At 40.1% G+C, this 18,909-nt stretch overlaps 1 protein-coding gene across 6 annotated transcripts in view; it reads left to right on the top strand.

Annotated features, from left to right (window-relative positions):
• tet3 (tet methylcytosine dioxygenase 3) overlaps positions 1–17,735 on the top strand; it is an 86,810-nt gene extending 69,075 nt beyond the window's left edge. For all 6 annotated transcript variants that reach the window (XM_088933301.1, XM_088933309.1, XM_088933291.1 and 3 more), the window contains 5 exons: positions 58–208; positions 514–603; positions 1,664–1,801; positions 2,240–2,585; positions 2,917–17,735. In XM_088933301.1, coding sequence (XP_088789427.1) covers positions 58–208; positions 514–603; positions 1,664–1,801; positions 2,240–2,585; positions 2,917–4,790 — 2,599 coding nt within the window. In that variant the 3' untranslated portion in view covers positions 4,791–17,735. The remainder of the gene's footprint in view (positions 1–57; positions 209–513; positions 604–1,663; positions 1,802–2,239; positions 2,586–2,916) is intronic.
• Positions 17,736–18,909: the final 1,174 nt, after the last annotated feature.

Below are 18,909 nucleotides of genomic sequence, written 5' to 3'. Positions count from 1 at the left end.
GAATCTGAATGCTAAGTGTTTGTCTCTGATCTGCTTTGCCTTCATCTTTCCTTCCAGCCGCACCTGTGCCTGCCAGGGAAAGGATCCGGAGACCTGTGGTGCTTCCTTCTCCTTTGGGTGCTCCTGGAGTATGTACTTCAATGGGTGCAAATATGCACGAAGCAAGACCCCACGCAAATTCAGATTGCAAGGAGACAACCCCAAGGAGGTCAGTCCTGCCAGGGGAGCTATGAGGGTGTAGAATGAGGGATGCATGATGACCTTAAAACAATGCCATTGTTGTTCAGTGCAACCATAATTAGTGCCAGATGTTCCTCTGCTATTGACAATAGCATTGTCTTGATTTCCACCAAAAGCTTCTTATCCAGGAATGTTACATTTGAACAGCACCGACAATAGAACTCAGACTGAGTGAAATGGTTCATGGGCTCTCCTAACATTTAGTTAGAAAAGCCACAACCATGCCCTACCTGATCCTTCTAGAATAACACTGTGTTGTTCGTTGTATTTCAGGAGGAGAATCTCAGGGATCATTTCCAGGACTTGGCCACAAAGGTTGCTCCCCTATACAAAAGGCTCGCCCCCCAGGCTTACAGCAACCAGGTAAAGTAAATCAGCCCTAACACACAGTACAGAGCTGTGCAGGAAATCAGGATTGGAAACAACAACTTCTTAACTGAAGTCTCCTGTGTTGTTAAAACAAACATATTTATCTTCTAACTACTGTCATTAGGGAAAGAAAATATCCAGCTAGACACTTTGAAAGGGGTCCTGTTGGTTTGAAAATACCAAATTAAAGATACAGGTACACTGGAAAAGGATGTTGTAGCCAATTACTAACCTGCCCTCTGCCCACTAAACTTTGTGCAGATATCTTATATTGCAAGGGAAAAGCCCTGAATGCAAGTGGAATCCCTGTGGTTTAGAGTACAGTGTGGGGCAGTGCTTTTTTAATGAATGAATAGGGTGATCATGCATGTGTAGGAAAGGCTTTTCTTCAAGATTAAGATAGCCTGGCTGTTTCTGTTAATAATTACCTACACCTCCATGCTTGAGACTGTGAAGAAATTTGCTGTGGGTCACTGTGCTTCTGCAGCAGGTCAGTGGGTGTCTGGTTACCATTCAGTTAACCTTAAGGCCCTGTTTGCTGACTCAGGACTGTTTTGTGTCAAGCTGTGACCAGAATTGCATTGTTCTCAGGAGCACAGCCATAGGATAATTATAAAATTATTGAAGACCTTCTGACTCTGAATTTAGGTTGACATGGTGACAAAAAGTCATTCCTTGTTAAAAACTTAAATTGATTGATGGAAAAAACATTTTTAATGTGAATATGATATTTTTATGTTGTATATGGTGGTGGCTTGAAAGGTTTTTGAGAAGGAAACATTGTACCTAATGACTTTTCCAAATTAAAAAAGATGACAAAATAAGTCTCCTGTCTTGTAATTAATGGGTTGTAGGTTCATTTCCCTGCTGTGAACTTGCTTAAAAAGATTAATAACAACATAATAAATTTCAAAAGGCTATCAACAACATTTTTTTTAGCAAACAAGATTAAAAGATTAATATATTAGTGAATAACTTTATTTCAAACTCAGCATACCAATACAAAAAAACTTAGTGTGGTGTCTGATGTTCCTGTTGGTTTGTTTCTGCCCAGACTGCCACAGAAAAGTCAGCCCCAGATTGCCGGCTGGGTCTGAAGGAAGGCCGCCCATTCTCAGGGGTCACCGCCTGCATGGATTTCTGTGCCCACGCCCACAAGGACCAGCACAACCTATACAATGGCTGCACTGTGGTATGTCCACCTCTTTCCACTCATTCTTCAGAAACATCCAAGCATTCTGGAATACCCATTCGTCTGTAGACTCAACCACAACCTCACTTGACAAACAAATGTTGGCAACATACAGTAGCATAGCCTTTGGGCTGCTAACTTCATGTTGTGGGTTCAAATCCCCTCTGCATCCAGCTAGCAGGGTAATTCCTGTAATAGATTCCATCCTGGGGGGGAGTCATGTGCTTTGTTGTCTGTTTAACGCTACGTAAACCTTAGTGAGACCTGACCTGATGAACCACTCAGACTGTGCTATGGACTTTACCTACATTACATTACGTATCAGTGGCTGAGCATCTTAGGATGTCACTGCCAGTGTCTTAAGTGTTTCAGTATGTTGGTGTCAATGTGTCTCTGTATATCTCTGTATCAGTGCCGGCTGACTCTCTGTCTATGCAGGTGTGCACTCTGACAAAGGAAGATAACCGCACTGTAGGCCAGATCCCTGAAGACGAGCAGCTCCATGTGCTCCCACTCTATAAGGTCTCCTTGACTGATGAGTTTGGCAGCGAGGAACGCCAGCGCCAGAAGATAGAGTCTGGTGCAATCCAGGTGCTCACCAACTTCCGTCGTGAAGTGCGCAAGTTGCCCGAGCCTGCCAAATCATGCCGACAGCGCAAACTGGAGGCCAAGAAAGCTGCGTCTGAGAAGAAGAAAGGACAGAAACAGCTGGAAACACCAGAGAAGATCATGAAGACGGAGCTAAGCCACATGGGGCCCCCTACACAGCAGCACTGTAACAAAGGTATACCCTTCTTTATTCTCCTTCTAATGATAATGATTTCTATTGTTATTACTAATTGGACTTGTAACTTTACACAGGGCAGCTTGAAAGGATTGCAGTAATCAAGAGGAAATACACAGAAATACAAGTTACATTGTGCAGCAAAAAAGTGTTCTCTTTTATATTGTTACCTGGAATTATGAGGCATTTCTTTCACATTTCACTTGTTAGTTCATCTAGCGTTTTATAGTCTTTGAACCTTTTAGGCCCCAGGACTATACAGTGGATTTCTGTGTGTGTTTGTGTCAATACTGAGGGCTGTTTCTTTATCCCACTCTCTTCACTTGCACAGGAATCCCAAAACAGGAAGTGAAGCCCACCATCAAGATGGAGCCCAAGGAAAATTTTAAGTCATACAATGGGAACAGCAATGGTGTCCTGGAGAGCTATTCTGTCCTTGGCAACTGCCGCCCCTCTGACCCTTACAGCATGAACAGTGTCTATTCCTACCCCTCATACTATGCAAGGAATGGCCTCCCTGCCACCTCTCCCAATGGCTTCCACCCCAACCTCCCAGTGCCCTACAGCTTATATAACTACCCACCCAACCACATCTTTCCACCACAGTTCCTAAACTATGATGGCCACAGTGGCAGCTGGCCTAAAGCCACCGTTTATGAGAAGAAGCCGGATGTCCAGACACTGCAGGCCAGTCTTGGGAAATCATCATTCCCAGACTACCCAGAGCAATCCCAAGGAGTTACCCCCTCAAAAACCGGTTATCCCCTCCATTCCCTGGTCCCTGCATCTCTGGAGTTTGCCCAGCCCCTGGTCCCACCACACCGAAATCACCAGGCCCCTGAAGGTGCCCGGCGGAGTTTTCCCAGCCCTCTGATCAAAATGATCAAGCAGGAGCCAATCGATAGCCCTCAGTACACAGACTGTGGTGGAGCGCCGGGAGGGGATGCAGATCCTCCTACCAGGGATGACATAACCCAAGGATCAATACAGGGTCCCAGCCCAGGCCCACAGCACGAGCAGTGGCCTGGATACAAGATGAATGGGAATCTAGGATCAGAGTCCTGGGACAGCAATCGTAAAGTCTCCACTCCACATGATGGTAGGAAATCCTGGGCTTCATCCCCCTCCTCTTTTGCTCCCAGCCCTGCAGAAACTCTGAATGTATTGGAGAAGCCACACCAACACCAACAGCAGCAACAGTGGAGCTCATTTTCAGGTGCAACCACTCCTCTCCCCTCTCCCTCCCCTTCCCCATCCATCCCTTTGACACCCTCTCCTGCTCCTTCTTGCTCTCCTCATGTCCCTAATACCAGCTGGGGCACCTTTGGCAGACCTGGTGAAGGTTGTTGCCCATCCCCTAACCCTCAAGGAAAATCCTGGAATTCAAATGGATACAATGCAAACTTAAAGAGGGCCACACCTGTGGGGGGCTTCCCAGATAAGCTGTGGTGCAAAGATGGAGAGGGCAGAGGATCTACACCTTTGGGGCTACAGGAGAAAGCATGGAAGTCTTGTGGAGGCTCGGCAGCTGCCAGTACTCTTACCCCAACCCCTGTGCCCACCCCAGAGGGCAGGCTGTACCCAGATGCTTTCCAGGCATCAGATATTACCAACAATAAAATGTTCTGGGACCCATATGGGCTAGAGGGTGAGGAAAAGATGGAGCAGCAATCGCAGATGAAGGAAGAAGAGGAGGTATGGTCTGATAGCGAGCACAACTTCCTAGATCCCAACATCGGGGGGGTGGCAGTGGCTCCGGCACACGGGTCAATCCTCATTGAGTGTGCCCGCCGCGAGCTGCATGCTACCACGCCACTGAAGAAACCCAACCGCTGCCACCCAACTCGCATCTCCCTGGTTTTCTACCAGCACAAGAACCTCAACCAGCCCTGCCATGGCCTGGCACTGTGGGAGGCCAAGATGAAGCTGTTGGCAGAGCGGGCACGGCAACGACAAGAGGAGGCAGCTCGGCTAGGGCTGCCACAGGAGGACATCAAGGCCTACGGCAAGAAGCGTAAGTGGGGAGCGGCAGGCAGCAACAGCTCGGCAGCTTCAGGAAACAGTGCATCTGGACAGAGCCAGAGCAAGGACAAGAAAGAAGGCATTCATACGCGGCATGCGCCCACACCACACACAAACTCTCTTGTCACTGTTTCACCATACGCACACACCCAGCTCACTGGGCCCTACAGCCGCTGGGTGTGAGAGACTCCCCGTGCAGGGGGATCAAAAGGACAGGAAGTTTTTTTGGTGCTGGGGTGGCCAAGAAGAGAAGGAAAATCTTTCTCTCCTTCCTAGTCGGTTCTGCTTTGGAGTTTTTAAAGTTTTTTTCATTTTTTTACCTCAAATTCAGCAGCAGTGCAGTCACTCCCTGTCACAGGGTGTTCCTGCAAACAGGCTGCTCGTGGTGCTCTCCCTCTCTCTATTGTCAGAGGGATTACATTGTTTCTTTCCCTTCATACTATAATGATCCCTACTATTATTATTGTTGTTGGTGGTGTTATTACTGGTATTGTTATTATTATGACATTGATGATTTCTATTATTATTATTTGATTATTAATATTATTTTAATGTTATGATTTTTTTTGGGACGGGGGCACAGATGGAATACGACCCCTCTTGCAGTCCTGCTCACTCCTGCCCCCAAATCACAGATATTGCAGAACAACATTTTTCATTCATTCTTTTTGCGAGGATATGTTTATAAGAAGGTTTGACCTGTAAACAGGGGGCAGGCCAGATTACAGAAGCGACAAAAAGGAAACAGAAAAAGCAAACAAGAACATCAAAGCGGAATGCAACACCTTGGAAGTCTCCTATTTATAACCTTTTTATCCAGGAAAAATACCTGAAGAAGAAGGAAAAAAACAAAATAATTTTAAAAAATAAGTTAAGAAGATAATAACAATGACTTTGTAGCTTCTTCTCATGTGAGAAGTTTCTTAAAGTCTATTTTAATAGCTATTTATTTTAATTGTTTTTAAGTTGTTTTTTATCAATGACAAAATTATATTTAAGTCAATGATAAGCAAACAGAGAGTGCTCTTCTCCTCCCAAGTCATGGTCTTCGCTGTTCTTTAAAAGAAGGAGGAGGTGCATTTCTCTGCATCAAAAAGAAAACAATGTCTTGTTCTGTATCTTGGGCCCTCAGACACCACCTGTATCAATGCACAGTGATGCCCCTCTTTAGTGAAATCTCTGACTCTTTAAAAGACCTCTGACAGCTCTCTGTAGACACACTTGAACATTGCCCACACTATCATGATTACGCAGCTGCTTTTTCGTTATTTCATTGGTGCTTCAGACTTACCTAAATAATGGAGTGCCTCATGTTTGCCTTTTACCATTTTCCCTGCATCTTGCTCAGCACGCAGTGCCACATGCAGTAGTCTCAATTAGTTCAGGACTTAAAAACCCCTTTACGAGACTGCTGGCTTTCTCCATCCTTTGCAATAGGCCCTTGCTAAAAATTTGGCCGTACATAGTGTTAACTGGTATTTCTTAGCCTTGGTTCAAGAAAATGATGTTATCTATCAGTCCAGGTTGGCTTGATTGCCCTCTAACTCCTTACAGTACTGTTAGATAATGACAGAAAGACATTTACTCCACACCCTTGTGAATTGGTGCTGAGAAAAGTCCCATGGTACTGTTCTCTCTCTCTCTCGGAATATAATTGAGCCTGACTACGAGTGTGACTTTGAGAGTGCCTTGCACTGATATTTTCATTCTCCTGTCAGAGCACAAACACAAGACCACCAAAGAAGTAAAGACCTTATTAGAAATGAGAAACCCATGCCTTACTGTTCTAGCAGTCAGGGATGGACAGGAGGGAACAATGCCTTCCATTGCTTTACTGCAAGGAACATTTAGAAAACCGTCTCTTTAGACAACGGCATGAATGCAAACAACCTGTCTGACCTATTAACTGCTTGTATGTGACACGAGTGGTGCTGTATTGTTTTATGCAATGCTACAGGTACAGATCAGCGTGCCTTAAAAGTAGAAGAAACTGCGTGCTGTAGCAGTGAGGGAATTGGTTTGTGTGCTTGGCAGACAGAAACACTTCATTATTTCTTCTCTATTCAAATGCAACAGCCTTCTCTTCACACAGGTGCAAACTAATGGTGCCATTCTGACGTACTGTACTCAAACAAAAACGGTGCTTTTTCACATTTTACTGTCCATAATACAGGACCAGAGAGAACAGAGGATCACCAAGCTGTGCGTGCACAGAACATATGCAGTACACACACCAACTACCAGCGTTACAGACGAAAGCGTTTGTGTAGCTGCCTCACATAACAGCTGCTGCAGTGAGCATTGTTATACCAGATGGTAGGTGTACTGATACTTACTGGAGCCATTTAAAATAACACCAAGAGAATAATATGGAAATCAAATCAAATCAATTATTTTATATGCAGTATACATCCAGTAGCTCCAATGAACATTTGAGACCCTAGTGATCTGAAATACTCTTTGGTGCCACTGTATTAAAAATAATGCTGAATGCTTTGTTTCCATGTGAACCAACCTGCAGAAACAGAACTAACCATATATTCAACACTAGGGCTAAGTGCTTTTCACATTGCAAAAAGACATAAATCACCAGTGTCTCTAATGCTATGGTGCTGTTCCATGGGCTAGTACATTATTGCTGGCTTTCAAGGTTGATAGAGGCAACACATAGTCACTAAACATTGCATCTGGCTCCCATATAGTTCTGTAGATATATTTTCTGATTTCACACCTGCACAGTGTCCATGCATGCAATTCTCTGTGATGTTAAAAATACCAGGGTCCTAATTTAAGACTTGTCCAGACCTGGACTTAGTACAATTGGTTCCCAATGTCTAATATGGAGACACAGCATTAGAGGGGCAAAAGAAAAATGTTAATATAGTGAAACAACTGTGAGAACTGAGGTCATTCAATTTTATGTCTAAGCTGGAGTGAAAGAAAGGTTGTCAAAATATGTGAATGCTGCAGAGAGAGTTTTAACTACAAATATGACCTAAGCAAGAGTTGAAATAATTTACGTACTGGCACTTAATTAAAGTCCAAATGGATATTCATTGCAGAGGCCTGTTACACCTCTACTTAACCCTTAATTGAGTTTTTATCAACATAACAGCGTATTTGGGTATTTACAATATCTTGGTCAGAATTCAGCTTCACAAGCAGCTGTCTTTACGAAATAGCAACATGTAACACATGCTTCATAGTCTGTCACTTAAATGACCACAGTGTAAGAAGTCAGGATAAAACTCAGTGCTACTAGCAGTCTTCTGCAGAACGTTGACAGCATATTTTCCAGTAAAACATCTCCTCTCCTATGCTTCTGTAAACAGACTTTAAAGTGTGCCAGACTCAGCTTTGCTTAGTATCTAAGATTGAGAGAACAAATGCCTGAGGGGTCAGCCCCCATTCTAAGTTTGGCTGAATTCAATTCGATTTCTGAAGATGTGGTTGTGAACACAATCATCCACATCAACAGTGAACTGCAACTGGAGGCTGTGCTGTCTCTCTGCTTCTAAACCAGTTTCCTCCAGCTTTGATCAATTGAATGGGATCTGGTAATATCCATTCTGTACTGTATGTTTATTGTATTTAAGTTAAAAGACTTTGGAAGTGTGTTTTCTTAGACATTCACGACTAAATATCAGTATATACAGCCTTTAAATTATTGTGGTGGGTTTTACATGTTTTCACCACTGAGGTACCAACTGAAACAGGGCTGATGTGTGCAGTCCTGCAAAAAACCTTTACAACCTCTCCAATCCCCTTCACAATTCTAGTTCAATTGGGGTCATTTGGCTTCCTGTCCGGGGCATGGCCAAGCTTCCTACACCCCCTCCCTTCTACCTGAGTTGCCCTCCTCTGTTCCTGAACTGGGAAATGTCCCTAAGGGCAGGTGCTAAAATGGGTTCTTGTTCATCCCTGATGATGCTCCCACTTTCTACTCAACTGAGGTACAGAGGAAATGGGGCAAGGGTTGAAGAGCTGGGTCTTATCTCCCAGGTTGGACAGCTATAACCACATAGCCTTGGCCTTGGTATATCAGTGGCACTGCAGGCTAGGACAGGAAGTGTTGAGGGAGACATGCCTTTTTTTTCAAATTAAAGTCACCCAGGAACCAAAGATCCCTTTTGTAAGAAGGGTCTGAGCCTCTGGTCCTAGACAACCACAGTCCATCAGGTTTAATAGGCAGCTTAAAATGGTCAAAGGATGGAGGTCTTAGAAGCAAGTTAACCTGTTCATTTATGCATTCAGACCTCAGCTGGAAGATACTGTGTCTCTCCCTAGCCAGGACCTCAGATCCCTGCATCTAAAAGTTATTTTGTTTTACCCTAGAGAACAGGAAGAGTTGTTTGGCTAGATAGATTCTAGTACTCAAGACTCAAGGGTTCAACATTGTGGTCTCAATTTAAATCAGAGTCTCTTTTTTATCACACAGTTACCTCTCCTCTTAAATGAGGAGCTGAAAATGTGTATCATCAATAAGTACTATACAGTGATTTATCTAATTGAACATAATTTTAAATAACTTTTAAATAATTTCTTTTTAAAAATCCACTGTTTTCAAATTTACTGAAAGATGACCTGGTATAGTTTGGAAAGAGAGATACATACAACATTTCTCCCATGATTCACCCCTTCCACTGTCACTATTAACACTGCACTCCATTGTGCATTGCATTCCTTCTGGCCTGTTTTGTGTGGACACTGCTGGGGTAGGACTCCTCGGTTTGTAGTGCCCAAAACAGGCTCACTGCCCTAGCCTGAGCCTGCTATGCCACAGTTTGTTTACAGATGTGCAGATACAGCTGTGTTCATCCTTTACAGATACAGCATGGTGCTCTAATCTGATCTAGGTGCTTTCAAGGTGTCAAGCTTACTGTATCTCTTGTTTCTATCTTGTTAACACTGGCACAAAAGAAATGAAAAACAAAACAGGGGCTTTTGGAAAATGAATACCCTGGGGATTTTTTTTACTGTGTTCTGGTCTACATTTTAGTTGTTTTTTATTATTGTTATTATTAATGTTTTGTTTCGGTTTTGTTTTTTAATTGTAAATACTGAAAAAAAAGATTTTATAAAAGCACTTTTAAACTTGATTAATAAAAAAAAAACAAGAAAACAGGAAATAACACAGGAAATAACAAAAAATGACAAATTAATGACGACTTGAAACTAATTTTTATTTAATGGAATATTATGGGAAGAGAAAAACAACAACTTGTAAATATTAACACAATATTATTTAGGGAAGAGGGTAACGTCTGTTTGTTCATGACTCCGGGAACGTGTATCTGAAATCCTACAGTGATTTTAAAAGAAATGAAGAGTGGTTTACCAATGTGTAAGCATATGTCAGTCTTTTTCTTTGCATTCTCAAGACTATTTCAGGAAGAGTTGTTTCTCTTCCCTTTTCTTTTAATATGGCTGATAGCAAAGGACAAAGCCTTCCCTACCCAACCTTTATGTTCCTCTTTATAAGAAACAAACAGGTAAAGCCTGTTGGATTTCTAAAACCTGTCAGATTGTTTTATTTTAGAATGTCTTGGTTAAAGAATTCCCTTGAGGTATTTTCTAACTAAAAATATATAACAGTACATGCAATATTTTTTTTACACATAGCACCTGAGAGAAGCAGTTTAACAGTCTTTAGCTAGTATGCAGAAATACAAAGTATCCTTTTTTAGGTATAAGGTTTTAGGGGGAAACAATACTGATAAAAGCTATCGAATTTTTATATAAATGCTCTAACTTTCTATAAAAAGTGTAGGCTGTGCCCTGTAGAAATCATTGGTTTCTCACAAGATAAAAATATAACAATACACAATAGTATTGTGCAGTAAGGTAAATTTAAATTGCTTTTGGTATTGTCATTTCTGTTGGAATTTTTAACTTTCTCAAGAAAAGGCCAGTACTGTATTTGGAGGTAGTCTGAAAGACTGAAATGAGTGAATACAACTGCAGACTCTTTTGACTCTAAGCTAGCTTAACCTAGTGACAATGCTTCATTGAATTGCTCACTGTTCAACATGAAAGGAAAGCCTCCTGTCCAACAGGGACATGTTAAACTGGGCCTGTAGTTTTGCATATGTGAAACATAATCTGAAACATGACAAAATTGTCCTTAAGTCTTTATTTTCTGTCCTCCAGTGTGAAAATCGCACTAATTAAATGAGACATACAGATAGTAACAATAATAAGCTGAATTGTTTTCAATGTAAAAAATAGGATAGCTTCTTAAATGTTCCTTGGATTCACAGTAACTGGAATAGTCCTGTAACTAAAAGAAATCAAAATAATGCACTTGTTCTCTTGGACCGATAACTATTGCCCAGTCAAACATTGCTGTATTTTTCAAAAAACCTGATCCCTTTGCAGTAATCAAATACTGTAGCTTTTTAAACAGCTCTATGAGACTGGAATGCATTCCTGAAATTTAAAAGAAAAACAGTTGAATGTTTCATTTCTCTACTCCGGCTCCTAACTGTTCTTCCAAACCAAAATAATTTGAGCTAAATATCTTCGTTCACTTTTGATATTGCCCTTATTTCTCACAAAGATAAAGTAGCTTTATTTTGTTGTGATCTGGCCACAACTGTAACACAGGCCCTGGTCACACAGTTAAATCCCTCATAATTTTGCTCTTTTTGTAACGTTACTGTGTTGATTTTCTTGTGGTGCAAAACGGAGCCCTTTTCACACTGGCTAGGTTTCTGCAGACACAGAAAAGGTGTGTTGCAATACAGTGGCAATACCTATTCGGGTAATTTATTTTTTTTAGCACTGATCAGTCTTTTGAAGCACTGTCACCCATTCTCAATTTCTACATTTCAGGTGGGGTAAAGTTTAGCTTGTAGATGAGCAAGCAGTGACCTTTGGATTCTGTCACATGCAAAAACAGGCAGCTACATTCCTTTGTTGAGTTTTAAAGATTGTTCTCAGCTTTTTTTTTTACTTGGGATTGATGATATGTCAAAATGCAGTATGTAAAAAGTGTTTTTTTTTCCGTCTCTTCTCACTCTGTAGCTGTATTGTGTATTATGTGAATACATAGTGTATGTGGTACAACCCACATTTTTTAATGTTCTGGGATAAAGAAAGAAAAAAAACATGGCAAAATGAATATTGTGTTTAAAAAGAAATAAATGTTTTTTTTTTCAAAATAAATAAAGATCTCTGAACCAAATCATATGAATGGATGTAATAGTTGTTCATTTATACAGGTGGAAAAGTGGGGGTTGTACCACTGTAGCTAGGCTGTTGTAAGCAGGGGGTAAGAATAAGCTAGGAAATATCTAGGATTTTCTGGCTGGGCAGTAGATCCACTTCAGCATACAGGTGTACTATATTTAATAGAACCCTGGACTCTGATGTAACTGTTCAATGTATGAATTATCTCCAAATAAAGCTTTTGTAGCATCTACATAAGATAAGGGACAACTATGGTAATTTATCCCATCTCTACCCGAGGAATATACAGTACCTGTATATCTAGACTTCAAACACAACACATACCAATTCGGATGATTCTTCAGCTGCTGCATTTCATATACCCTGCTCAAACAGTTAACTCTTCTGCGCTCTCAACAGTGCCGTTTTCAATCTAGTTGGCGACCTCTGGGCAACTTCTGGTTGCCTCTAGTATTCTAGAGTAGGGACTTTTTTTTTAGAAAATAGAAAGTCACCTACTGTACATCAGTTCCATGCAGTAAACGAACCTCAGATTCTCAAAGACTGTACTCAGAGTGCACTCCCTAAAATACAATTAAGGAACGTCGTTTTTGAAAATGTGGAACCTACTGGTACACAAAGGAATAATCCAATTGGGAAACACAGAGGAAGAAGTTTTAAATGAGTCCATTCAGAGTGCAGACGTCACTGGCTTAAATACGGGCTATGTAATTAGCTGAGTATGACCAGGTTTCCCCAAGTAGTGTAGCTCCGCACTGCCAGGGAAAGGTGACATCAAACCAACCAGTGTATACATGACACAGGAGCAGCCCCAGTGGCCTGCCAGGTGCTTGTGAACTCGCAGTGTTTTCAACGTGTGCAGCATCTGCTCTGATGCCCCTTTTCTCAGGCTTGCAGAACAGACATGAGTTGTACATGGCCTGACAGTGTCCTGTGTGTGTTGGGGGATGCACTTTGTATACTAAACCTTGGTTCATGCCCTTACCACAATAGAGCAGACTTCAATTATGAGTATGTATATCATTTTTACTTCTATCCAACACAAACAAAAAATACATTCAGGGCACATTTTGAAGAGTTTACAGACATGTTTTGCATGTTACAATTTCCTCTGTCCATCAATATACTTGTAATTGCTTTGATACTTTTTATGGAGGTTAGAAACACAAAAGAACAAAGATGAGGAAAGCCAAAAGGAAACAAGAAAGGGGGTTTTAAGAAATTTCAAGGAAGTGATGCAGCACAGAAGTGATACTAGGGAGGTGTTGGAAACTTCAAGCTGTCAAACAGTTACTAATATTATTTTATTGAGCAAAACTGCGCAATTAAATGTTGCACTAATCTGTCAGTGGCATAAAAAAGTTTAATTAGCAAAGTGATGCCCCAGCACCTATTGACTAATGTTACGATGCATTTATTTGTGTTAAAATTTCAAAGTTCTTGCATGAAAATATGTAAAAGTTAAACATACCTAGTTATTGTTGAGCAATTTATAAAGAAAAGACGGGGATTCTTGGGCACACTACAGGGTAGTATCGTAAATTACAAGCATAAGCCACTTTAAATTGAATTTCAGGTTCATGCTAGAATGTTCTGCTTTCACTATAGACTTTAATACTGGACTTGAACATTAGGAGTTTAGTAGCCAGATGTCAGTGTGGGATGGTTGTGAAAGTTCTGTCACTGCATTTCTCACCTATTTCGTTAGGAGAGAATGAGAGGGAAGACATACTGTATGAAAAAGGTCTTAACAGGAAGGGTTAGAAATGAAACGTAGTCATTTAGCCATCTTGCTTATTTGGTTACTGTAACGTATTGATACAGCCTATTCAGCGGGCTCCCAGGGAATCAGCTTCAGCCCTATGGCTGGGTGGTATGCTTGAGAAATTCAGAACTCTGTAAAGAAGTGCCTCATATGTTTAGTTCAAAATGCACTTCCTCTTTTTTCATTGCTGAGCCTGAAGTAATCCACTGGGTTAACTATCAAAACCTTTTGGGATTTTGAAAACATGCATCAAGTGAACAGTTCAGACTAAAGTGTTTTTGGTTACTTTATCCTGTCTATGCATAGCAGGACATGAGTCTGCCTCGATGCCACTTCAGCTACCAGCAGACTTCTGTGGGATTTGAGGGTCAAGTAACTGAAGTGGCACTGCAGTACTAAAGTAGGCCAATGTGAAAGTACTACTGTTTCCCTAAAATTTAAAGTTTTGGACCTCAACCCTAACAAGATGTTCTTTCTGATCTGTATCCTGACTTTAAAAATTACTTCAGAACTACAGAAATAAGCAAAAAAGCAAGCATATACCAGTTTTTGCTTCTACCCCATTTAAGCCTTAAGCAAAATGTGTCCCCCACTCCATCTGGTGTTGCCACTGAGTAGTGTTAAACCCTGTGGATTTTATCTTGCTCTCTCAAAGATGCATTGCAGTTAATTAATGTTCTTCTTATGTACAGTATGGTGTAATATCTCCCCCTTGTGTTAGGAAATTCATAAGTGCAGAATGTCTTTATTGTGAGCTAAGGAGTACTGACTGGGATTTAAACTTTTATATCAGGGTTTCTGGTAAAAAAAAAAATCTGATAAAGTTTCTTAGCACATTTCATACCAGGGAGAAGGTGAATTTTGGCAGTAGGGAATTTTAAGGTACACAGATATGTGATATTGGTGCTAAAATAATGCTGTTCTCTGTTCAAGTTAACTATGGTGCTCTGCAGTGAAAGCACACTGGAATTCAGTTAAAGCTCCGCAATCCTCCTGCAAGAGCAAAAAAGAAAAGTGAATGAAACTACTGTGATTTTTTCAAGGGTTGATTCCTCTCTTGGAATTTCCCCCCCAAGGGTGCTGTGGGAGCAATAGGCTTTATAGTATCTGAATTTGGAGAATGTGAGCTATTGGGACCATCTCAGGACATGTTTCAGTGCTGTAATGGAGCCAAATGTACTTAATCTCTGTGCTAATTTTTCATTCAAATATTCATCAGAAAAGACAAATTCCACATAACCTTGAGTTAAAAGATAACAGGGTCCTGAGAGTCACTCATTTATTCTTTTAAGATGTCAGACTAGCTAAATGGATGGTGCAGCTGTTTTTTTTTGTTTAATGGTGGTTTAAATTAATTCAGTGTGCTCAGAATGTTAGCTTTAAACTATAATCGCCATTCTCAGAATAATAAATGTTCCATAGGCTACATTTGCTGATGAACTGTAGAAAAAGTGTATATAGAAATGCAAGTTTCTCATGCAGAACTGGTACTCTCTATACCAGTCCTCCCAACTGGTTATGTCTGATCAAGAATTAAACAGCTGGAACAGACCGATTCAGCTTTTCTCTGGCCTTCCCCAGTGGGGCTGGCAAAAAAAGGGTTATTTCTCCTATTATTTTCTTCCTTCAGTCTTTAGAAATCCTGGTTTCAAAATGCTTAGAAGTCAACTAATGTTTTCAGCCACATGTTTCCAACATATACTTCCTCTTTACCAATTAGACACAATTAGACATATCTCAAAGCTGCCTCCATCAAATTCTCCAAAATTGTCCATATTGAATCCCTCCCTACATGGTAGCATTGGGGAACATGACAAAGCAGCTCTATAGATCCAGTACAGAATACTGGACATCCATTTTCTCAGAGCTGTAATGAGTACTTCTCAAAAGCAACTATAAAATACTTAAAGCATTTAGATCTTGGTTAACTGCAGACAAGAGCTGCAGAATATTCTTTTAAAAATACAAATGTGGAATGTATAATTTAAGAGTATTCTGTGGTGGTTCTTTACATAGTCAATCTCAGAAGGCTGCAGTAACCCTGTCTTTTTTAATCCCTTCTGTTTCTTTTATTGACCTATAGGACATTTTTTAAAATTATTTCTTGGTTTAATACTCATGATTTCTGAAACATTATATTATGCAAAGTATATAGACACACACCTGCCTCTCTAAATGGTGAAATGCTGGTCTTTGGTGGAAGAGGTAGCTTTTTCCAGTCCTGTTTGAGCTGACTTTCTTATTTACTGTGCTACACTAGTTTTATCTTAAGTAGTCACAGTTAATTGTTGCAGGTTAACATAGTGTACTTGGAGTTTAATAGGTATTTTTTCCTTACATGTTTCTTATTTGGTTTATGTATGTTAGCAATGGCTTCATTAAAAATCTTGTAAAGGAAAAATAGATTTGAATGTGATGTTAATGTAGGACCTCATTAAATCCTCATCTGTAAGTTTAGTTGTCAGTTTCACATGTGCGAGTTAGGAGGTCAGACAGGTTAATGTCAGCTCTCCTGATCAATACATGGCAGTCTTGTATCTAGAGTAATCCCAGGCCCTGTATATTTTAAATGATATTTGCAAAACATCTTTCCATAATCCTATATCCCTTACACCCTCCCCAATCCACTGTCATATATGAACCTCAACATGATTCAGGGAATTATCACTCTCAATGATATTCTGATTTACTGTTAACAGATTATATAAGCTGTTGTTACTTATTGGTATTTGTAAGGTTCTTAAGTTATATTATAGTAACCATTGTACAGTGTGTATCAATATACAGTATAAAATATTAAGAAATAAAATTATGATATTAATAATACAATAAGGGGTTAAAAAGGTTCTTTATGTTAATTTTTCTAGGTGTTCTTTAATAAGAATTTTATTTTAAAAGTACAAATGAAAGTCATAAATCCATATTTTAAGATGGGAGAAACAAATATCCAATGCATTGGAATCTAATAGCATTAGTTGAATCTGTTTCATTTATTGGGTGGTTATGACTATTATATGTTTTTTTTCTTTTTAGTTGAGACAGTTTATTGGGTATTCTTGAACATCTAAGTACTAGCTACTTAAAAATGAAGGGTTTTAATTTATGATTTCATTTTTTGGGACTTTTTTCTCCTGACTTGTTGCTACCAACATGAGCTATAACCTCATTATTGTTCCTTGTCCTAAGGATCTGTTCGTTCTCTCTTAGAGTACATAAACACAGAAAAGAACTGAATTGAAAAAACAACATTACATATGCACATTAAATATAGTTATGAGCTACTTGCATTTAAAAAATGACTACTTGATTGTACTTTCTGTACTTTCTGCATCTGTCTTCTGCTACACATTTACAATAACATTAGAAACCTGACTACCAAATGTGGTGTAGCCTGGTATTCACCAGCAAAAAGTGCTGTATGTGATTTAATTGACCAGTTAGCTTTAGGTAAATGAATGTGGTCATTCCTGTCTGTGAACAGGCCTTTGATAAAAACTTTGTGGATGCTGTTATTTGGTGTCCTGTCCTGTTCATGGTGAACCGCACATTGTATACAGCAAAGTGTTTCGGTATTTTGTCTTCATTAGGTCTGAAAAGAGTGTACAGGACCTTGACCCAGATCGTAGTTTAAATAAAAAATTCAATCTGAATAACACCAATTGCAAAACTAAAAATACCAGTCGAATCTCAAGTGAAGAGAGCTTGGATGAGTTTATGTTGGTAGAAACCAGTTTTTGAAGGGGAACAGGGATGTTTGTTTTACAGTGGCATATTTCTTAGCTTGATTGGTAAAAGGTAGATTCCAAGACAGTAGGATAAATCTGTATTCAAATGTAGATGCTAGAACAGTACATTTAGGCTGGTGAATTTATAATGCATTTTTATTTCCCTGTAATTTTAATGAGTTTGTGTTTTTGCTCAGTACCCTGTGAGAATGATTTTAATGTTAATTTTTATTTTAGGGATTGTCAGAAAAAAAGATTCATGAAGCAATCTTTTTATGTTGTTATTGCTGTTGGTGTTCTTTATATTTTTTTATTCATTTGGGGTTGATTTTTTGGGGGGGTAATGTCATTGTATTGTACACAGACTTCTGGTATTATAAGTATTCCTGATACCTTTGAAATATTGTGGGTGTTTTAATAAATTTTATATTTATTTTTTGCACTCAATCACTGGCTTCCTGTCTGTTTTCTTATGCATGGTACAGACATCTATGAGATTAGGAAGATGATAGTAAGCATTAACAACTTGTATACATTCACTGTAGTATGGAGAGGAAACTATGTTTCAGACATCTGGGTTTTGGTTGAGGAAATACATTTTAAGATGGTGGAAACAAATATCCCATGCATATAGACACCCCAAATTGCTAACCTATTCAGCAGGTAACAGGTAATACCAGGTATTAACACATAATACCAGCAGCCATATCACCTTGCAACTCCCAACTGGCAGCCTACTGAAGCTAAGCAGATCTGAGCCTGGTCAGTACCTGGATGGGAGACCTCCTGGGAAAAACTAAGGTTGCTGCTGGAAGAGGTGTTAGTGGGGCCAGCAGGGGGTGCTCACCCTGCGGTCTGTGTGGGTCCTGTCTGTGACAGGGACACTATACTGTAAACAGGCACCGTCCTTCAGATGAGATGTAAAACTGAGGTCCTGACTCTCTGTGGTCATTAAAAATCCCAGGGTGTCTCTCGAAAAGAGTAGGGGTGTAACCCCACTGTTGTAGCCAAATTTCCCATTGGCCCTTACCAATCATGGCCTCCTAATAATCCCCATCTATGAATTGGCTTTATTAGTCTGCTCTCCTATCTACTCTCTTCTATCTGCATGGAGTTTGTATGTTCTCCCCAGGCTCATGTTTCCACATATTACATAGTACTTCCTTCAAACACACTGGTATGTTGATTGGCTTCTGGGAAGATTGGTCCTTCTGTGAGCTTGTGTTAATCTGTGTGTTCCCTGTGACTGGTGTCTTGGCTGGGGTCAGTCCAGTCGTGCCCCAATTGCTTGCTGGAGAACAGAGCCCTTGTGACTCTGTCCTGGATAAAGTGTTTACAAAACATGGTTGATGAAAGGTGTTACTTGTTTCAGAAACATGAAATAATTATAAATATTTAAATTTCAAATCAATGATGTTCAGCACCATGATGTGGCAGATTAGCACCTCTGTCTCACCTCTTCAGTCAATTTGTGCTCTGGATATATGCCTGTTTGGAGTTGACATGTTCTCTCCAGGCTCTCTCCTGGGTGTTCCAGTTTCCTCTTATCTCTTATCTCTGAGACTACAATTGATTAGCAAGATTTCACGGACAATTCTAACCGGCTGTTTTTCTATAATTT

The sequence above is a fragment of the Atractosteus spatula genome, chromosome 2, assembly GCF_055471065.1.
Source record: "Atractosteus spatula isolate fAtrSpa1 chromosome 2, fAtrSpa1.hap1, whole genome shotgun sequence".
In the NCBI taxonomy this organism is placed as follows: Eukaryota; Metazoa; Chordata; class Actinopteri; order Semionotiformes; family Lepisosteidae; genus Atractosteus; species Atractosteus spatula.
Note: the sequence above shows the minus strand (reverse complement) of the source record. Positions and strands in the feature narration are given on the sequence as shown.